The 19,491-nt window shown below is 49.9% G+C and overlaps 1 protein-coding gene across 1 annotated transcript; it reads left to right on the plus strand.

Moving 5' to 3' along the window:
• The first annotated feature begins 305 nt into the window (after positions 1–305).
• On the plus strand, positions 306–18,268 carry ABCG8 (ATP binding cassette subfamily G member 8). Its single transcript, XM_052649525.1, has 13 exons — positions 306–368; positions 5,621–5,722; positions 7,164–7,314; positions 11,273–11,511; positions 11,964–12,096; positions 12,189–12,458; positions 13,975–14,137; positions 14,221–14,298; positions 15,148–15,347; positions 15,764–15,840; positions 16,499–16,766; positions 17,919–18,046; positions 18,131–18,268. Exons 1-13 carry the CDS (start codon positions 306–308, stop codon positions 18,266–18,268), a joined length of 2,010 nt encoding a protein of 669 aa, XP_052505485.1.
• Positions 18,269–19,491: the final 1,223 nt, after the last annotated feature.

The following is a 19,491-nucleotide window of genomic DNA, read 5'->3' on the forward strand; positions in this document are numbered from 1 at the left end:
TGGCCTCCACCAAGGAGCTAGTGGCAGACTGCCCTGCCTGCTTCTCACCTGGCCCTGGAGCCCCTCCTCAGGACTTCCCAGTGGCGGGCCTGGGCTTGGTCGTGGATGCCATTATCTGATGTACCTTTAGCCAGTGTGTGTCTGTGTGTTATCTCAGCAGCGGGCAGAACACACAGCCCATGTTTGTGGGAGGGCTTGCCAGAGAGGAATGCTGGGAGCCAGACCAGAGGTTGCCCAGCTCTGGGAAGCAGACAACATTGGCCCTGGTCGGCAGTAGCTAAGCCCAAAGGAAACTGCAGGGCCCCATGGCAGAGGAGGCCCCAAAGAAGACAAGGCTAGAGAGACGCGCTGCTCCCCAGGATGACTTGGTGAGTGATGGTGGGTCACAAGAGTCCTGGTGGGTGGAGGGCGAATCACACGCTTCTCTCCTCCTTAAGGAACTTTCATTCCTAACTCACCACCAGGTCGACAAGCAGCAGGACTCTGCTTCCTGGGCTTCGAAGGGCTGAGGGAAGTGGGGTCGGGGTCGGTGGGGGCCTCTGAGGTCACTTCCTGCCTGAAGGTGGCTCCTGCAGGGAAATAATGTCGTGTCTGTGACTTGGGCCGATCTGGCTCTTTTCCAACACAACAGAAGGGCTTCCCTAGTGGCTCAATTGGTAAAGAGTCTGCCTGCAATGCGAGAAAGCTGGGTTCAACCCCTGGATTGGGAAGATCCCCTGGAGAAGGAAATTGCAACCCACTCCAGTATTCCTGCCTGGAGAATTCCATGGACAGAGGAGCCTGGTGGGCTACAGTCCATGGGGTCACAAAGAGTCGAATACGACTAAGTGGCTGACACTTCCACTTTTTCCAACACAGAAACGTGCTCACATGGCCTGGGACACTGCAGTGTCTCCTCTGTCCCTGTAGCTATCAAGTTCAGAGACTCAGTGGCAACAAACTGATGAGACAGGGTGGCAGAGAACCTTGTGAGAACATCAGAACGTATGCCCCAAATGCAGCTACAGCAGGCAGTCGTAAGACCCTGGAGAGAGCTGGAAGAACAGAGGACCGCCAGGGGACCAATAGGTCCAGGGTTTCTGTCCTCATTTAACATAAGAAATGTTTGCCTAAAAAGAAAAAAAAAAAAATGGCCTTTGACTGAAATCAGGATGTGGGCAGGGTTTGAAGCAAGAGGTGAAATCAGAACACAGAGAGGAAGCAGGTCCCCACCTTCCATCCCCACCCACCCCACTGTTCGATCAGTCTTTGGTTGCCTGTGAAGGGGTGAGAGGTGGAGACAGAAAGACTGAAGGACTGAGGACTCCACACCACAGGAAGGGCCTCGGGCCACCCAGACTGGCCTTGAGTTGCTAGCACCTGACTTCAGCCAGGTCCCAGGAACCCACCCTCTCAGTCAGCTCTCAGCCACAGCAGGTAACCACTGTGCTCTGGGAATACCCCAGGGAGCCAACGTCTGCCAGGAAAGGATTCCTGGGAGCCGTGACTGCAGTGTGCACAGCCTGAGTAGGAGACAAAATCTCCAATGATTTTGAAAAGGACACTTTCTAGAAGGTCTGATAATTCAGATACCACAGCTTGGGATGCAAAGAACTGCCCGAATATAACATCCAGGAAGTGGTACAGGCCCTGCCATTTCCAATTTCCTTCCCTTCACTCCTGTTCCTCAAGGTGCCAAGTGACAGTCTAACGTTTATGGTGCCCAGAACAAAAGGCCAAGGGCTATGTATCCTATGTCTTTGTCGTTGTTCAGTTGCTCAGTCGTGTCCAACTCTTTGCAACCCCATGGACTGCACCACGCCAGGCTTCCCTGTCCTTCACCATCTCCTGGATCTTGGTCAAACTCACGTCCATTGAGTCGGTGATGCCATCCAACCATCTCATCCTCTGTTGCCCCCTTCTCCTGCCCTCAATCTTTTGGGTCTTTTCCAGTGGAACTGTATCCTATGTCTAGATATTTAAAAATTATCAGTCAAGTTAAAATCTATTAAATAAAATAGTTTCTATCCTCCTAAGTTGACATACCTTCTTCATAACATGGAAGGCCAGATGTAAACCAAGAAATTCTAGGACTTGTGGCTTCCAGCACAAGCCACAGCCTGTCTCCCTTCTCTGTCCATGCTCAGCCCACACATGATCTCACACACCCGTGCATGGCCACCCCACCCTGCCCACCCACATCACATCCACCCCTCCACAGACAAATGCCCCTCTGACCTGAGGTGCCCCAAGGGATGGGCACACAAGGTTCACACAGCCCTGGGAGTGGGCCTGAGGCCATTTGGGAATTTGGGGGTAGTGAGTACCCAGAGTGACAAGTGCCCTCGGCCCACAGACTCCTCAGTCCATGGGCAAAAGCCTGGCCAGAGGAAGACAAGAGGGCCCAGGCCTCGGCGCAGAGTCTTCAGCACATCACTGCTTTCCCAGGGCACAGCCTCTGCATCTGAGAACAAGGAACTTGGGCTCTGCACTCCCTGAGTTTCCTTCTACTCTATGCTTCTGACTCAGGAATTTGATCAGAAGTTAATACAAGGAGAAATTACAATGTAGCCCAGCAGGAGCTGAGCTGGTTACCTACAAATAAACCTGCTTTTGCTTTTTTCCATGTCACCTGTCAGAAATTCAAGTGATGATCTGACAGTCACACTGATTAAGGTGTCAGCCGAATAGATATTTAAGCATTTGAAAAATACAGAGACTTTGTCAAAACCTCAGGAAGAGTCTAACAAATCCTTCCTAGGAGCCAAGGAAAATATTTCAAAATGGAACAGAGGCAGTCCCCGCCCAGCCGCGAGTTCTCTTCTGAACGCTGAGCTGCCTGTGGTGGCTGGGACCCCGGCCTGGCCTGTGCCTGCCTACTGTGCCCAGGGTGAGAGGGGTTGGAGGAGCCCAGGAGCGGGCAGCACACGCCTCTCTCCTTTCTTTCATTTGTCTTCTCATCCTGATGCCTCTTTTCCTAGGGCCCCATCACCCTTCACCTTCTCCAAGCTCCCTCCTGGAGAGTGGAACCCCCTAGGCTTAAGGTCACCACCACAACTTGCTCCAGACTCCAACACGTCCAACCCTTTCTCAGCAACTCTTCCACCTCCAAAATCTAACCTGGTGCGCTTCTGGCCCAGGTGTTCGTTGCGGAGTTAACTCATTCCTTATACCAACTAACATCCCTTCTGCAGACATTTACCTTTTAAAAACAAGCAAGTAGGGACTTCCCTGGTGGTTCAGTGGCCAAGACTCCGCACTCCGAATTCAGGGGCGCAGGTTTGATCCCTGGTCAGAGAGCTAAGATCCCACATGCCTTGAGGCCAAAAAATATCCAAAACATGAAACAGAAGCAATATTGTCCAATAAAGACTTTTAAAAATGCTCCACATTTTAAAAAATCTGTAAAAGAAAAAAAAAAGCAGAATGCATGTTAGCCCAAGTGAGTTTCTCAGTAATGGATCAACTTTCAGATGGTTTAACCAAATAAAATGGGAAAACTAGGCAGTGGGAATGCTGGTGGTGGAGGTGAGGAGGGAGGGTCAGGACTGACCTGCCAGAACCCAGAGCTGCCGTGACTTCCCCAGGAGCTTCATTCTCCATCTCCGAGGGCACAACCCCCTCACCTCCTCCACCTCCAGCTCGGAGGACTCTGGACTTCCCTTCATGAACACCCTCTCTCAGCTTTAAAACATATCTTGAAATATTTCAGACAAAGCAGTTTAAAGAACAGTGAATTCCCACACCCATCCATAAACTTACCAATAGCTTTGAAAGTCATCCCCCCCTTCTCTCCCCCAGGACCTTCTCTCCCCGCCTCAGTGACCTTCCTATACCCCAAAGACAATCCTTCTGCTGACTTAGCTGTTTATCTTCCAATGTTTTTCTGTATAATATACGACCTTGACTGTACTGGTTCAAACATTAAACAAGGTAAGTAGATCTGGTTGGCTGTTTCCACACTCTCCCAGAACTCTGGGGGCCACTCACAGTGGGCTTGCAGCCGACCATCACCCATATTTATTTCCCTCACCTCCACTGGGCTCAATGTCATTTTTCAGGGCCTCTTACCTGCAGGGGTGCTTTAAAAAAGACTGTTGGGTATTATTTTCACGGAAGTCCCAAGCTATGTTATGTTCACATAAAGCACACGTGGACACTGCGTGTGCAGTGACAATACACGTTGATCAGGCATGTCAAGGACATCATGCCTCTGTATCCAGTCCGTGTTGCTCCATCCTCAGTGTCTCCTCCTCTAAACTCTAAGCTTCCCAAAGACTGTCTTTTGCACAGTCACACCCCAAATTCCAAGCCTAAAGCATATTGTGGGCCTCCTTGTGTTTGCTGGATGCTTGATTGACTGATCGAAGGAATGTATCAGTGGGGGAATAGCAGCCCTGAGGGGAGAAGATCAGAATCAACAGGAACTGGTTAATGAATGCATACGTTCCCTGCACGACCTCGAGGAAACAAATATTGAATGCATTTTTAAAAAGCGGAAATCTTTTAAGGCAAGTTTTTCCTTGTTTGGGCCTCAGCTATTTAAATGATTGAACTGATAAAACAGAAGGAATTCAGATCTGCAGATAGTGAGTATCATTCACATTATCAGCTGATACCACGAATCACTGATTTATTTGATATATGTTCAAATCAAGCGGCCTTCCCTGATAGCTCAGTTGGTAAAGAATCTGCCTGCGATGCAGGATACCCCAGTTCTATTCCTGGGTCAGGAAGATCCCCTGGAGAAGGGATAGGCTACCCACTCCAGTATTCATGGGTTTCCCTGGTGGCTCACACAGTAAAGAATCCACCTGCAATGCAGAATAGCTGGGTTCGATCCCTGGGTTGGGAAGATCCCCTGGAGGAGGGCATGGCAACCCACTCCAGTATTCTGGCCTGGAGAATCCCATGGACAGAGGAGCCTGGCGGGCTACAGTGCGTGGGGTCGCAAAGAGTCGGACACGCCTGAGCGACTAAGCACAGCACAGATAAAGCAGCCATGTTTATGTGAACACAACATGGCTTGTGACTTACATAAAATACCATCATCAGCAAGATGACAACGGAGAGGATGATGGTAACAGTGACGACAGGGACTTACTCCAGAATCTCCCAACCGCATTTTGAAGAGCTTTGCTGTGCAAAATCCTTATCAAGATAAGATGCAACTTTTCTAAGAGCAATGTCTTCACAAGTATTGAGCACTAGCTTGTTGACAGCTGTTTCCCTCTCACATGCCAGGCACAGAAAGTCTGTTTGGGATGAGATATTAAGCCAGATTCAGGAAAGGGAAAGTTAAAAGGCCTTTTCCGAACACAGAGGCTCACAGAGCTCTCTCCAGTCCAGGGTCTGGGTCTTGCTCATGACAGGTTACTTGGATCAGGTTCCAGCACCTGTGACTGAGCTTCTCTGGGTCAGGAGCTGGAGGGAAGCCCCACAGTTTTCTCTGCAGAGAAGAGAAGCCCTGCCCTCATGGGCGCTCCCGTTTTCTCAGAGCCCTTGGGCTCCTCCTGCCTAAATCCATCTTTTGCCCACTTGGGATCCCATCCACACTAGCTCCTGCTCTCACCTCTCCGGATCCCCTCCCTCCCAAGTCCTCCTTCTAAAGAAGCTCCTCACCTGCCGTATCTCCCAGCAGGGCCTCCAGGACAGCGTGTTCTCCTCCGAAAGCGACAACAGCCTGTACTTCACCTACAGTGGCCAGCCCAACACCTTGGAAGTCCGAGATCTCAGCTACCAGGTAGAGACAAAGCTGAGGACAGGTGGGAGGAGCAGAGAGGGCCAAACAATCCCCCAAGCAGAAGGGAAGGGTGAGTCCCAGCTGGGGACCCTCCGCCCCTAAGGACAGAGTTCAGGTTGCACAGATGCCTCATGTGTTGGGTGCAAGCACCATGGAGACTTCCCTCAATGACACATATTGGAGCTGAGGTTGACAGGCATGAAAAAGAGAATGAGACCTTTGTTAAAACACAAAGCCAACCATGTGACTCTGTGTGAAAAAAAATCTCTAAAGCTTATTTTTAAACTTTATATTTTGAAATAATTTTAGACTTCTGAAAAAGCTGCAAAAATAGTGCAGAGTTCTTATATACCCTTTGTCCACCGTCCCCTAATGTTCACATCTTGCTTACCCATAGCACAGTGAGCAAAACTAAGACATTAACCACAGTATAATACTATTAACCATTTGGAGAAGGAAATGGCAACCCACTCCAGTACTCTTGCCTGGAGAATCCCAGAATGGAGGAGCCTGGTGGGCTGCCGTCTATGGGGTCGCACAGAGTCGGACACGACTGAAGCAACTTAGCAGCAGCAGCAGCAGTCTCATTTTAAGTGGTTCATTTGTCTCTGAACATGGCTCTCATCGCAGAGGAAGCCCTGGTGTGGCTTTGGGGCTAGGAATAAAGGCTGGTGGCGCTGCTTTGTCCTGTGAGCTCCCACATGTGTCACCAAGTGCAAAACACAGGAGGCCTGCAGTGTGACCATCTCCTGAGCAGGCTCGAGGCTCTTTCCCTGACACCTCGGGCACCTGACATTTAACTAGCCTCCTGGAAAATATTTTGTATCAAATATGGGCATGGAAAAATTAACCATGTTCTTTACTATTTACTGATGTTTGTAAACTGTATACCAATGTTCTTTTTGACATTGATTTTCTCACCATGAGAGATATTTAAGTGAAACCTGTAAATAAAAGAGGCAAAATGAGAAAAAAAACAAAAAACAAAAAATAATAATACTATTAACCAAACTACAGACTTGTAGAAGATGTTATGGAAAAGCCCAAATGAAATTTTCAGCCACTCTAATAATAGTACACGTTATAGGTCTGCAGTGAGGACTGAATGAGATAAGGGACATAATAAACAGATGAACACAATGCCTTGCACACAATAAACACTTGATAAGTTATTAGTAAATCACTGTTGAGTGAAAACATCATTTTGCCCCATGTTGTGTTTTTATTTCTGTTCTGCTATTACACATGCTTCCCAACTGTTCTCTTCAGACTTGGAAATGGCAGCTTCAGGTTCTCAGCATGGTGGAGCCCGCCTCCATATCTGACAGAACCTGGGTGGGGGACCCCTCAGGCCTGTTGTGTTTTGGCAGGAGGATTTCTCTTGGAGGGAGCTGAACAGAAGGTGAAGCTTTCTGAGGAACCTTTCTATGTCTCCCCACAGGTGGATACGGCCTCCCAGGTACCTTGGTTTAAGCAGCTGGCTCACTTCAAGATGCCCTGGACGTCTCACAAGGACTCCTGTGAGCAGGGCATTCAAAACCTGAGCTTCAAAATGAGGAGTGGACAGATGCTGGCTGTCATAGGGAGCTCAGGTATCACTAGGGGCAAATAGTGGGGCAATGGGTTCTCTCACTCCTGGGATGCAGGGCAGTCCCTCGAACAAATGGACGCTCCTCACAGAGCTTTGCTGAGCAACAGAACAATACAGCAGAGGTGAGAGCACAACTTCCAGGTCCCTCACAGCTGGGTTCAAATCTCAGCTCCTCTATTTACTAGCCTTCATGAATCACAAGCAGGCTTCTTGCAGCTGCAGCCAGAGCTCTGATCCATCATTAATATAGGATGAAGGCATCAGGCAGCTTTGGAATTGAATGCTCTTTCCAGGGGACTCCTCCCCCATAAGGAACACTCATCACTGTCTTCCCCTCCCCATCAGATTCCTATTTCAGTCAGACAGTGGGTAGGCACAGCCCCTGCCACAACTCACGTCTTGGATGCCCCAGGTCTTAGTTCAACCTTCTACCATTGACAAAAATTCACATTTCTGGAGTGCTTCAAAAAGTCATTTCCACAGGCCAGACTTAGAAGTGTAGAACGAGCCGGAAGGGGGCCTGGAGAATAGAGTTCTGTTCCCTTCACAGTATACCTTTCCTTCTCCTGACCACCATGAAAACATCTTTAGACGAGGTCTTCCTGCCCCGGCATCATTCCCCCTTCATTTAACAGTGAGACCAAAGTTTAGACAAGAGGAATGATTTACCTAAGGACATATATTTAATGCAGAATAAGAACTAGAACTCTGGTCTCCTGGTTCTCAGATGTTTAAAAAAAAAATTCAACTGATTAAATTTTAAAGATCTTATTGGTTTTATTCAACAATTCATGAATTGGGCAGCATCCCACCTGGCAGAAAGTATCGTGTGGACCGGAAACTTTATTTGGATTTTTCCATAAGATGTTAGCTCCAGCCCAATAGCTTTGGTGTGCGTGCTAAGTTGTTTCAGTCATGTCTGACTCTTTTTGCAACGCTATGAACCACAGCCCGCCAGGCTCCTCTGTCCATTGGGGTCTCCAGGCAAGAATACTGGAGTGGGTTGCCATGCCCTCCTCCAGGGGACCTTCCCAACCCAGGGATCCAACCCATGTCTCCCATATCTCCTGTATTGGCAGGTGGGTTCTTTACCACTAGTGCCACCTGGGAAGCCCAAAAGCTCTGGAGAGCTGCACAAAATGAAAGATTTTCACAGGCAGAACGAAGTAGGACGAGGAAGTTATTCTAGCAAAGGGCTGATTGTTTTAGGCAGGATCACCTTTCTCTGGGGGACAGTAGGGGTCTATCAGTGCTGACCAGGCAATTTCAGATGGGCTGGTTTAAGATTCTGTTCCCAGGAGAGATTGAAACTATAATTAAAGTAGGTATTACATCTCAGGCTGGGGACATGGGGCTCAGCACAAGCTGACTCCACTTGGGGTTTGTTTATTTTTTAAACACATATCAAAGGCATTTCTCCCTTACACAGTGTCAGAGGGAGCACTTTGTACCTTCCAATTAATCATTTCCAGAAGTAGAGATTACTCAACTTTTTGACCATCTGCTCCACACTTTTAGTCTTCTGCTGGGGAAGTTCTGTTTACTGTCTAACCAGAGATCAAATGAGAGGATATGTGCAAATGAACTTTGTCACTGAAACAGCACCCACAGGTCAAGTCCTGCCAACTGCTGGCCCTGGCCCTGCAGTTCTGATCTAACAAGAAAAATGTGGAAACTTCACGGGCCAATTTTGCTGGTTAACACCTGGTGGCTTTTCTGGTTACACCTGCTTTTTCTTCATGAACTGAGGATCTAGGGAACACATGGGCCTAACTAGGCACTTCAGGCTAAGAGTCATCACAGTTAATCCTGACCACCACAGCCCTGTAGCTGTTAGAATCCCTGATTTGTGGTTGAAGAAAGGGAAGTCAGGAAAGGCCAAGCAGGAATTACACTGAGTGTGTGATTTTGCGACTCTAGGCTAGTGTTGTTTAGCTACAGGTTTACTTGGGTTCGATCCCTGGGTGGGGAAGATCCCCTGGAGAAGGAAATGGCAACCCACTCCAGTACTCTTGCCTGGAGAATCCCATGGAGGGAGGAGCCTGGTAGGCTACAGTCCATGGGGTTGCAGAGTTGGACACGGCTGAGCGACTTCACTTCACTTCACTTGGCTGAAATTATTTAAATGATTTTTTAGAAAGGTTATCAATTATACCACCTGTGATTTATATTCTACCATGCATGCGATTTTCCAGGCAAGAATACTGGAGTGGATTGCCATTCGCTTCTCCAGGGGATCTTCCCGACCCAGGGATCAAACCCATGTCCCCTGTATTGCAGGCAGATTTTTTACCGTCTGATCCAGGAGGGAAGCATACTCTGCTCACCAAAATTATGACAGTAAAATAAAATTAATTCAAACAGCCCCAGGCATTTAAGCTTCTATAGAATCAGCAGTGGTACTTTTCCAATGAATGAATTTATTGAGTTGGCAAAGAGTCTTGAATGCCTGTGGGTGTTTTCTCCTGATTCACGGAGGATCTCCCCAAACATACCCTGACAATCTCCCCTGGAAAGACCACCCACACCTCTCACAGTTTTGTTCAGGAAACGTGGTCTTTCTGCCCCTTGATTGAGATTCCTAAGGTCCCTGTGTTGTGAAAGTCCCCTGTGCTTTCAGAGCCTGGATCCAATGATGTCCAAGCTGAGCCAGGAGTAGGGCCAGAACCCTCCCTCTGGCTTCCCCCCTGGCTATTTTGTGCCTCCTAAGTTCTCTTGAATGAGGTGCACCAGGAGGCAGTAGACAGGTCCCTTTCCACACTGAAAGCCTCTGGTCCATAAGCAGAAGGACGACTGAAGAGGCTACTTGATTTTTGCTTTTATGTACAAATAAAAGGGGATGTGGGGCTGTGGGCAGGGGGCTGCTTGCAGAAGGCCTGGGAATGTGGCAAGGAAGAGTCGTTACATCTGTGTGTTGGCGCTTTCCCTGTTTAAAAACTACTTGGAAATTTTGCACTCCAAAAGGAATTTACTATAAGGAAACCAAAACCCTGCCTGGGGGAATTGGACTGAGCTGTTCCTGGTAGCTTTGTTTAAGAACGCCTTCCTAGACCCTAAGCCCTATTTGACTTGCAGTTTAAATGGCCATCAAAGAGTCTCACAGAATCTCATGGAACCTGATCCAGTTGGACATTTCCCCAAATTGATAGCAATTACTATGTCATTCAGAAGTAGATGGCGTTAATTTATTTGTATGTAATAGATCTATTTTTTAAAGAGAAAGTGAAAAGTAGTACTGATAAAAATAAGAGTGTAGAGAAATTCAGAACTACTATGCTATAGTTTAAAAATCGTTTCCACATCTATTACTTCTCTATTTTTTTCTCCCTTTCTGAAAACAGGTTCCAGTTTTGCATTTTTAAAAGATACCTTATTAATTCTCCAAAACTAGTCTTTCCCACAATGCCAGCTTCTGAGCCAAATGATGAAATGTTGCTGGCAGGTTTGCCAGGCATATATAGTTAAGCTTCCTAGTGCAATCAACACCAGCCCTGCTTGGGGGAGGGGACATACACTCTGGGCACAGGCAGTCCTGTGACAACCAGGACTCCAGCCTTCTATCACGTAGCCACAGGCCAGCCGGACCTGAACACCCCAGATTCCCAAGGATGTTCAAGTTGGCTGCTCCATGTAGGTCAGAGGGCTGTGCCACCTTCCCTAGGGAAGGACAGAGCAGAAGGTGGTGGCTGGAGGGTGCGTGGGCAGCAGAAGCTTCCAACCTGGTCCCTGCAGAAGCTCCGTTCTTGGGAATATATTTTCTCTTTAATATTTATCTATTTGGCTGGGTCAGGGAGCGGGGAGGTTGTGAGGGTGGGGAGAGTGGGGAGTGTTCCTAGTTCTGGGTCAGGATTTAGTTCTCCGACCACGGACTGAACCTGGGTCCCTTGCATTGGAAGGCAGATTCTTAACCACTGGACCACCAGGAAAGCCCCTCAGGGATATTTCTGGTGGTTTCTCAGGTTGTGGGAGAGCCTCTTTGCTGGATGTGATCACTGGGCGAGGCCCTGGAGGCAAGATTAAGTCAGGCCAAATCTGGATCAATGGGCAGCCCAGCACAGCGCAGCTGGTGAGGAAGTGTGTGGCCCACGTGCGCCAGCATGACCAGCTGCTCCCCAACCTGACCGTCCGGGAGACCTTGGCTTTCGTTGCCCAGCTGCGTCTGCCCAGAAACTTCTCCCAGGCCCAGCGCGACAAAAGGGTAACTAACTAATCCCAATGACCCCAGGAAGCTATGACACCCTTCCTCTGCCCATTCTTCCCTTCCTGCCTCAGGGTCCAGCCATTCCAGGCCAACTGTGAGCAAGCCGGCTCACCATCTGTCCATCAGGAAAAGTCCACCAAATGCTCATCCCTGCCTTCCTTCCCACGTTGTCCCATCTTAGCCCCAAATGTGGGATAAATATTTGCTTGTTTTCTGGTTCTCCATGCTGGCAGGGAGCCGGGACATGGCCACAGTCCCAGCAAGTGGTGCCTTGCTCAGCAGTGGGAACTGCTCCCGATGCGTGGAAAGAATCCGGGAACAAACATTGCATCAGGGAAATGTAGGCCAGAACCTTAAACTCAGGCGTCTTTGGAGCCCGATCTGCCTGGCCCAGAGCAGGCCCGCGCAGCGTCTCTAAAGCCCCAGGACCGCCCTCCCCTCTCACCCAGGTGGACGATGTGATCGCGGAGCTGCGGCTGCGGCAATGCGCCAACACGCGCGTGGGCAACATCTATGTGCGGGGCGTGTCGGGGGGCGAGCGGCGCAGAGTCAGCATCGGAGTGCAGCTGCTGTGGAACCCAGGTGAGGCCGGAGGGGCCCGCGGTCAGCCGCCTGGCTTAATCCGGCCCAGCTGGAGTTCTGCCCATTAAACCAGGCTTCTCTCTGTTGGGAAGGAATCCTTATCCTGGATGAACCCACCTCTGGGCTCGACAGTTTCACGGCCCACAACCTGGTGAAAACACTGTCTAGGCTGGCCAGAGGCAACAGACTAGTGCTCATCTCCATCCACCAGCCGCGCTCCGATATCTTCGGGCTGTTCGATTTGGTCCTCCTGATGACGTCTGGAACCACCATCTACCTGGGGGCAGCCCAGCACATGGTTCAGTATTTCACCGCAGTCGGCCACCCCTGTCCCCGGTACAGCAACCCTGCTGACTACTATGGTGAGTCAGCCAGGCCAGAGGCATGGAACAGGGCTCCCCTCGACCCCAACCCTGCCAGGAGAGAAACTCTCAGGGGCTTCAGGGGAATAGGACCAAGGATGGAGGCAGGGGAGGAGATGGGGTGTATTACAGGCTTCAGTTTACCCAGCATCAAATTCTAGGAATGACACACCCTTGTGCGCATGACTATTAAGAACCTCACGAGAGCTCCAAACCAGAGGAGATACAATCCAAGAGAGTTTAGATCAGTTTCTGGAATTATGGTCTTTATTCAGGTTCCGTAGGAAGAACAGGAAATTTGGAGTTGGAAGCCACTAGGAAATCTTAAAGCCTCCCCCTGGTTCCCCCACAAAGGCAGGAAACCCAGAGGCTGCGGATGGGAGGCCCAAGGCACAGACCAGTTCAATGCCTTTTGGGGGGTCTTGACCCGTGAATCTCTAGATATGAAAATTGCTGTCAGCACCAGAGATGCCTTCCTGCTTGGGGTCCTGAGACCTCAGCATATGGCCCTCAATTCTTGCGGGGACAGTTGCCTTTCCGGGTGCCCACCTTGAAAGCAGGTCCTGGGTCCTGAGTGCTGAGCAGTACCATGGTTGCTGGACAGCCTGTGTGGCTGTACCAGGGCCAGAAGAGCAGCAGCTATGGTTTGTCCCAAACATAGATCACCTGGAGCCCAGCCTTCCTCCCAGGATGGACTGGTGTAGCGAGGCCAATACACATGTGGGTAAAGACCAGTTCCTTGAGGGCAGACACTGCAGAGGTGTCCCTTTGCCCCTTGCAGCCCTGCCAGGCCACGGTCGTCTTCGTCCTTACAGATGAGAAGACTGGAGTCCTTGCAGTCAGGGGCAGAATGGGCCTCCCGTGCCCAGGAGGGAACACCCTTCTCCCAGTATCCACCCTCTAAGAGGCCACGCTTTTTGGCCCACCAGCTCTCACCCTCTGCACTCACTCACACCGTGAACTCACCTGGAGGTCATCCATCTCCCTGCGCTCAGATATCAGCTTGGCTTCCTGCCAGTGTGTCATCCTCTGGTTGGTCATCCCCAGATAAAGGAGCAGAGGGCATCTGCCAGCCTGGCCACTGAAAGCAACATACTGTAACCCTAGAGAGAAGTTGCCAGAAATCAGGTGCCCACATGCGGAAAGACAAATCTTTTTCTTAATTTTGTATTATTCATGCCTCACAAATCCGAGGGCATGGCCTGGCAGTGCCCAGAGAATCTGACACTTGAAGTTATGGCCCCACACAGTGAGGGGACCCTTCATGATTTGCAAGGCCCCTCTGAGATGTTTTCCTGCCTTGAGATGTGTCATGAAAATGGGGAAAGGAAAGAGGCAGAGAGGTGAAGAGTGATTCCCCCTGGGCATCTCTCTGCCTCTGTCTGTTCTGATCATCACTTTGTGGTCCACTCTCAGAGGGTGGGGAGCGTGTCCCAGGGTCCCCTCTGACAGCATCGTGGGCCATGAGCACCTGTGGGACCCAGGTCACCCATGGCCCCGCTCCCGCTGCTTACAGTGGACTTGACCAGCATTGACAGACGAAGCAAAGAACAGGAAGTGGCCACCAGGGAGAAGGCTCGGTCCCTTGCGGTGTTGTTTAAAGAAAAAGTGCGTGGCTTTGATGACTTTCTATGGACAGCGGAGTCAAGGAAGCAGGGTGTGGACATTTGTGTACAGAGGTAAGGCAGTGGGTGGCCCTGGGGGGAGAGCACCCTGCAGAAACTGGCCGTCCCTACACCCTCATGACACTATCTCCTGACAGCCCGGCTCCTGACACCAACCTATTCCAGGCTCCCCTTAAGCTGCCCGGCCCCCTACAGCAGTTTGCCATACTGATACGGTAATTATTTGCCATTTCATCACCCTCTTGGCCCCCAAAAGTCTTAGTTGTATCAAATTAAGCCCTTTAAAGCTAAAGTGAATTTGAAGGAGGAATTTAATTTGAAGAGGTAGGGTCATTTGAAAAAATCAGCACCAGCCCTCCATGTGATACAGAGAACTCCCGTTCCTTTGATTCTTTAAACAAAATCAACATTTCCTTGTTAGCCAGATGCTCGTAGAAGTCACCCAGAATCATTGTAAAGAATTAAATCGATACAGGAGACCCTCAAGTGGACAAGGGAAGTTTCCCTGCTATGTGAGCCCTCACAGAAAACCAGATCTGGGTGTTTGGTGTGAGGCCAAGATGTTTCCATGCACATAAATATTTTAATATATAAATGAGATCATTCTAAGTTGCGTTGGTTGTGTCTTACTCTTTGTGACCCTGTGGACTGTAGCCTGCCAGGCTCCTCTGTCCATGGGATTTTCTAGGCAAGAATACTACAGTGGGTTGCCACTTCCTTTAAGGTATCTTCCTGACCCAGGGATAGAAGTCTTACGTCTTATGTCTCCTTATACATACACTGTTCTATTTCTGATTGGCTATTTCCTCAGGATGACTGCTTTAAATAAAATTGCAAGGTAATACAGCGTTGGTAAAAGTCACAATCATTTCCTGAGTACCGACTCTGAGACAGATGGGCTCATCAGTCACCTCACTTGAACCTCACAGTAACTCTGAGGTGGGCACCACTCTTCCCATTTTACAGAGGAGAAAAATGAGGCTTACAGAGATTACAGGACATTGCCAAGGTCACAGGGCTGGGGTCTGGTGTTCGCTTGGCACCTCTTTCTTCTGTTTTTTAAGTCGTCAGATTTCCAACGACTTCCGAGACCTGCCAACCCTCCTCATCCACGGGGCGGAGGCCTGCCTGATGTCCCTGATCATAGGGTTCCTCTACTACGGCCACGGGGCTGTCCAGCTCTCCTTGACGGACACGGCAGCCCTCTTGTTCATGATCGGAGCTCTTGTCCCTTTCAACGTGATCCTGGATGTCATCTCCAAATGTGAGTGTGGCCTGCTCTCTGTGACCCACATGCAGAGCCGTGTCAGCCATGCTCTGAACTGGACCAGGGCTGGCCTGAGTTCCGCATAGCTCCTAGAGGAGACAGGTCTGCTGAACAATTTCACCATGACTGCTAAATAAAAGCTGAGGGTTGTTTTTAAACTTCATATATTAAGATCAGTATGCAAATAAGAACAAATTACCTAGGAGTCTGAGGCTTTTCTCTCCTAGCAGGAGTTATATTGACAGCAATGTGCAAGTCACAGAATTATAAACATCTAAATTAGGATCAAAAATTGCCTTTTTTAAAAAATATATGACATTGAGGCAATAAAACTAGTTTTAATTATACAAAGAGAAACTCAAGCAGCAACACTGTAATTTCATTTTTTCATTCTCCTTTTCTCCCGTTTTTAGGTCACTCAGAGAGGGCACTGCTCTACTATGAACTAGAAGATGGGCTGTACACGGCGGGGCCGTATTTCTTTGCCAAGGTGACTGGTCAGGCTTCAGAGTGAGTGCCTCATGGAAGAGTGGGCAGAAGAATCTTCTCCACATTGTACAGAAGTTACAGGGAAGCATTTTGCTCAGCAGTGGGGCTGAGCATCATCTGTGGTTGCAGACGCCACAATCCTTAGGAGAGTTTCGGAGACTTGATGAGTCTCTGATAAATTTTTCAAACGTTTATCAGAAGGCCAGGATCGTGGACCAGGAATGACATTTTTCTGGCCACCAGAAACCTAACAGAGAAGAGGTGGGAAACACCTACACCTAGCGTCCTTCACCTCTCCAGTCTCTCCATGTCCCTGGAAACCAGGTTGGAAGGTTTAATGGTCCTCATTTCAAAGAAGTGGAGGCTCAGAGAAGTTAAGTGGCTGCCTCCAGGCCACACAGCTACCATGTCTGGGTAGGCAGAGTGGGGATTTGAAACCAGGTCTCCAGAGCCCTGAACTGCCCCAGAGGGCACATACAGCACCTGCAGGGGGAAGTCAGCAATGAGTTCATGCTTGTGGGTCCCACACACCTGTGCCCACTAACCCTCCGGTGGCAACCCTGGTCACCACCAGGAGGGAAGGCTGGGGACACTGGGGGCTGCTGCCTTGGAACATTGAAAGATCAGCAAATAAAGGTGCTGGCTCACATCCTTTGCAGATCCTGGGAGAGTTTCCTGAGCACTGTGTCTACATCATCATCTATGGAATGCCCATCTACTGGCTGGCCAACCTGCGCCCAGGCCTCGAGCCCTTCCTGCTGCACTTCCTGCTGGTGTGGCTGGTGGTCTTCTGCTGCCGGGTCATGGCCCTGGCCGCCGCTGCCCTGCTCCCCACTTTTCACATGTCCTCCTTCTTCGGCAACGCTCTCTACAACTCCTTCTACCTCACCGGGGGCTTCATGATAAGCTTGGACAATCTGTGGACAGGTGAGGTCGGCTCTCCTCACCTGCTCAAGCTTTTTGAGGCCTTCTGTGGCTGGATCAGTCTGCTTTCCCCTGGCGTTGTGAGCTCATCTCTACGGTCCAACTCAGAGTTGGGAGCAGATTCGAAGGAAGGGCTCCATGGCGGGGTGGGGCAGATGGCACCTTCTCATACAGCCCAGCTGACACCCAGGGGCCACCTTTGACTCTCCCTCCCTACATCACGAGTGAGCCAAATCGCTTCTTCCGCCCACGTCTTTCTGAAATGTCCTCTTGCCTTATCCCCTGCCCTGGCTCCTATCAGCTGATCTTGGGCCAACTGTGATAGTCTGGTGTCTATGACCCTGGTTCCTCCACGTCTGAACCCTCACCCCTGCAGCGCTAGCTCCCTAAGGTGCAGAGCCAGTCACTGCTCTGTCCCAGTGGGCCCGGGGCTGCTCACTCCTGGCTGCCTCCACCTGACTTCTGAAGCCCTCAGTATGCTCCACGCCCTCAGAACTGAGCCTGTGGATCACCGCTCTTCACCTTCCGTGGGCCTTTCCTGATGAACCGGGCAGGGTTCACCGCTTCCTCCTCCTCCCTGAGCCAGGATGCCTCTGTGGGGTCAGGGTACAGACTCAGTCATCTCTGTAATCTCTGGTGTGGGGCTGCTGAGACTCCAGAGTCCAGAGGTTCTGTGAAGCTGAGCACGTGCTGGACCTAGTCAATTACTCTCTGGAGTTACTATAGGTCAAGCACGTGCTGGACACCTAATGAAATTACTCTCTGGAGTTACTATAGGCCAAGCACATGCTGGACACCTAATGAAATTACTCTGTGGAGTTACTATAGGCCAAGCACGTGCTGGACACCTAATGAAATTACTCTCTGGAGTTACTATAGGCCAAGCACGTGCTGGACACCTAATGAGATTGCTCTGTGGAGTAATTACGGTAGGTCAAGTGCACGGTGATCCTGCAGCCGCTCAGCCCCTCTGTCCCAGCAGTCCATGTCTCCAGCTTCCCCTCTGCCCTTTCACCCTTTTGTTTTCTCCCCCGCTCTCAGCTCCCTCAGGGGACTTGCTGCCCTGGGGTCAGAGCCACCACGGCATCTCTACAGACTCATTTCCTAGGAGGCAGGTGGTTAGACCCTGTGAATAACATGACTCACTCTCTGCAGTGCCTGCGTTGATTTCCAAGGTGTCCTTCCTCCGATGGTGTTTTGAAGGGCTGATGAAGATCCAGTTTGGTGGGCACGCTTATTACATGGAAGCTGGCAACATCACCATCCGTATCCCGGGAGACCTGGTAAGTAGCCCAGGCCTTGGCTGTACATAGACAGCAGCGCTCTGAGCGTGTTCTCAGCCAGCTCCCCGATGTCTCTGTCCCCAGATCCTCAATTCCATGGGCCTGAACTCTTATCCGCTCTACGCCATCTACTTGTTCGTCATTGGCATCAGTTGTGGCTTCGTGATCCTGTACTATCTGTCCTTAAGGTTCATCAAACAGAAATCAAGTCAGGACTGGTGATTCGCGCCCAGACTCTTGCCTGCTGGTGAGGGACTCGAGAAGGCCATTCAGCTGCACTCCCTTCCTCCCAAGGAGCCCCTTCCCAGGCACAGGGAGGATCAGGACAAAGCTCCGCTACATCCGGTCCACACTGCTGCAGTGGCACAGGCTGGCCACAGGATGGCAGTAGAATAAAGACAGTCAAAAGGGATTTCTGCTCACCAGCTGGAGGTTGAGATTACTGGGAACCTGAAAACCATACCTGGGGGACACCTACAATGTCATTAATTTATTTCCTTTTGATGTATATATTTGTATAGGCAACTAATACAAGATGAGAACAAATTAGGTATGAATCGAGGCGTTAGGCCATGTGGAAAAAGTAACATAATAGCTAGTGGAGTATTTGGCGTCATCTTCCAGGGTCCCCAAACTCTGAACCATTCTCAATATAGAAAATGACCTAAAACATATCAGCGAGATGCCATCTCTTCTTTTTGTGTGAGGTCATGTGCTCCAAAAGCTAAACTGAACAATTAAATATTTATTGAGCAATTGCTCTGCGCCAGATTCAGGGCAGAACACTTTTTTATGTGGATCACGTTATTCAGTTCTCTGTTAAAACAACCCTTTGTGGTAGATGGTATCCCATTTTATAGATGAAGAAACAGAGGCACAGACTAACTGTTTGCTAAGTAAGGTCACAGGCCTAATATGTGGTGGAGTCATGCGAGGTCAGAAAGGCCTACAGGAGTTAGCGGGCAGAAGGCAAGTCCTGGGCCACTGTAAGGCTTGGAAGCCCAGGAAGATGAAAAGGTCTATGGACACTGTGTCAGGCTGCTCACGGTGCATCTCACCTCTCTGGCTGAGTCTCAGACAAGCCTGGAACATTTTGCAGTGACTGGTATGGCCCTGTCATGCGTTTCCTGTCTGAGCTTTGAGGACCAGCTGACCCAAAACAGGTACACAGAAAATATGGAGGAAGTTATCCTCAAAGGAAAACCAGAGTCTGAAACAACAAGAAGGGGCAAGGTAGATGGTTAGGAGGCAAACAGTGAATGTTCTCCTCGGGTTTCCTCGACCATCACTACTTGAAGTGTGAGCCCTGGGCCAGCAGCATGGGTCCTGCCTGGGAGCTGGTTGGACTGTCAGTATCTCAGGCACCAGCCAGACCCACTGAATCAGAATCTGTGTTTTGGAAAGATCCCCCGGGCTGCCCTGGTAGTCCAGTGGCTAAGAATCCT

The sequence above is a fragment of the Budorcas taxicolor genome, chromosome 11, assembly GCF_023091745.1.
Source record: "Budorcas taxicolor isolate Tak-1 chromosome 11, Takin1.1, whole genome shotgun sequence".
Taxonomy (NCBI): Eukaryota; Metazoa; Chordata; class Mammalia; order Artiodactyla; family Bovidae; genus Budorcas; species Budorcas taxicolor.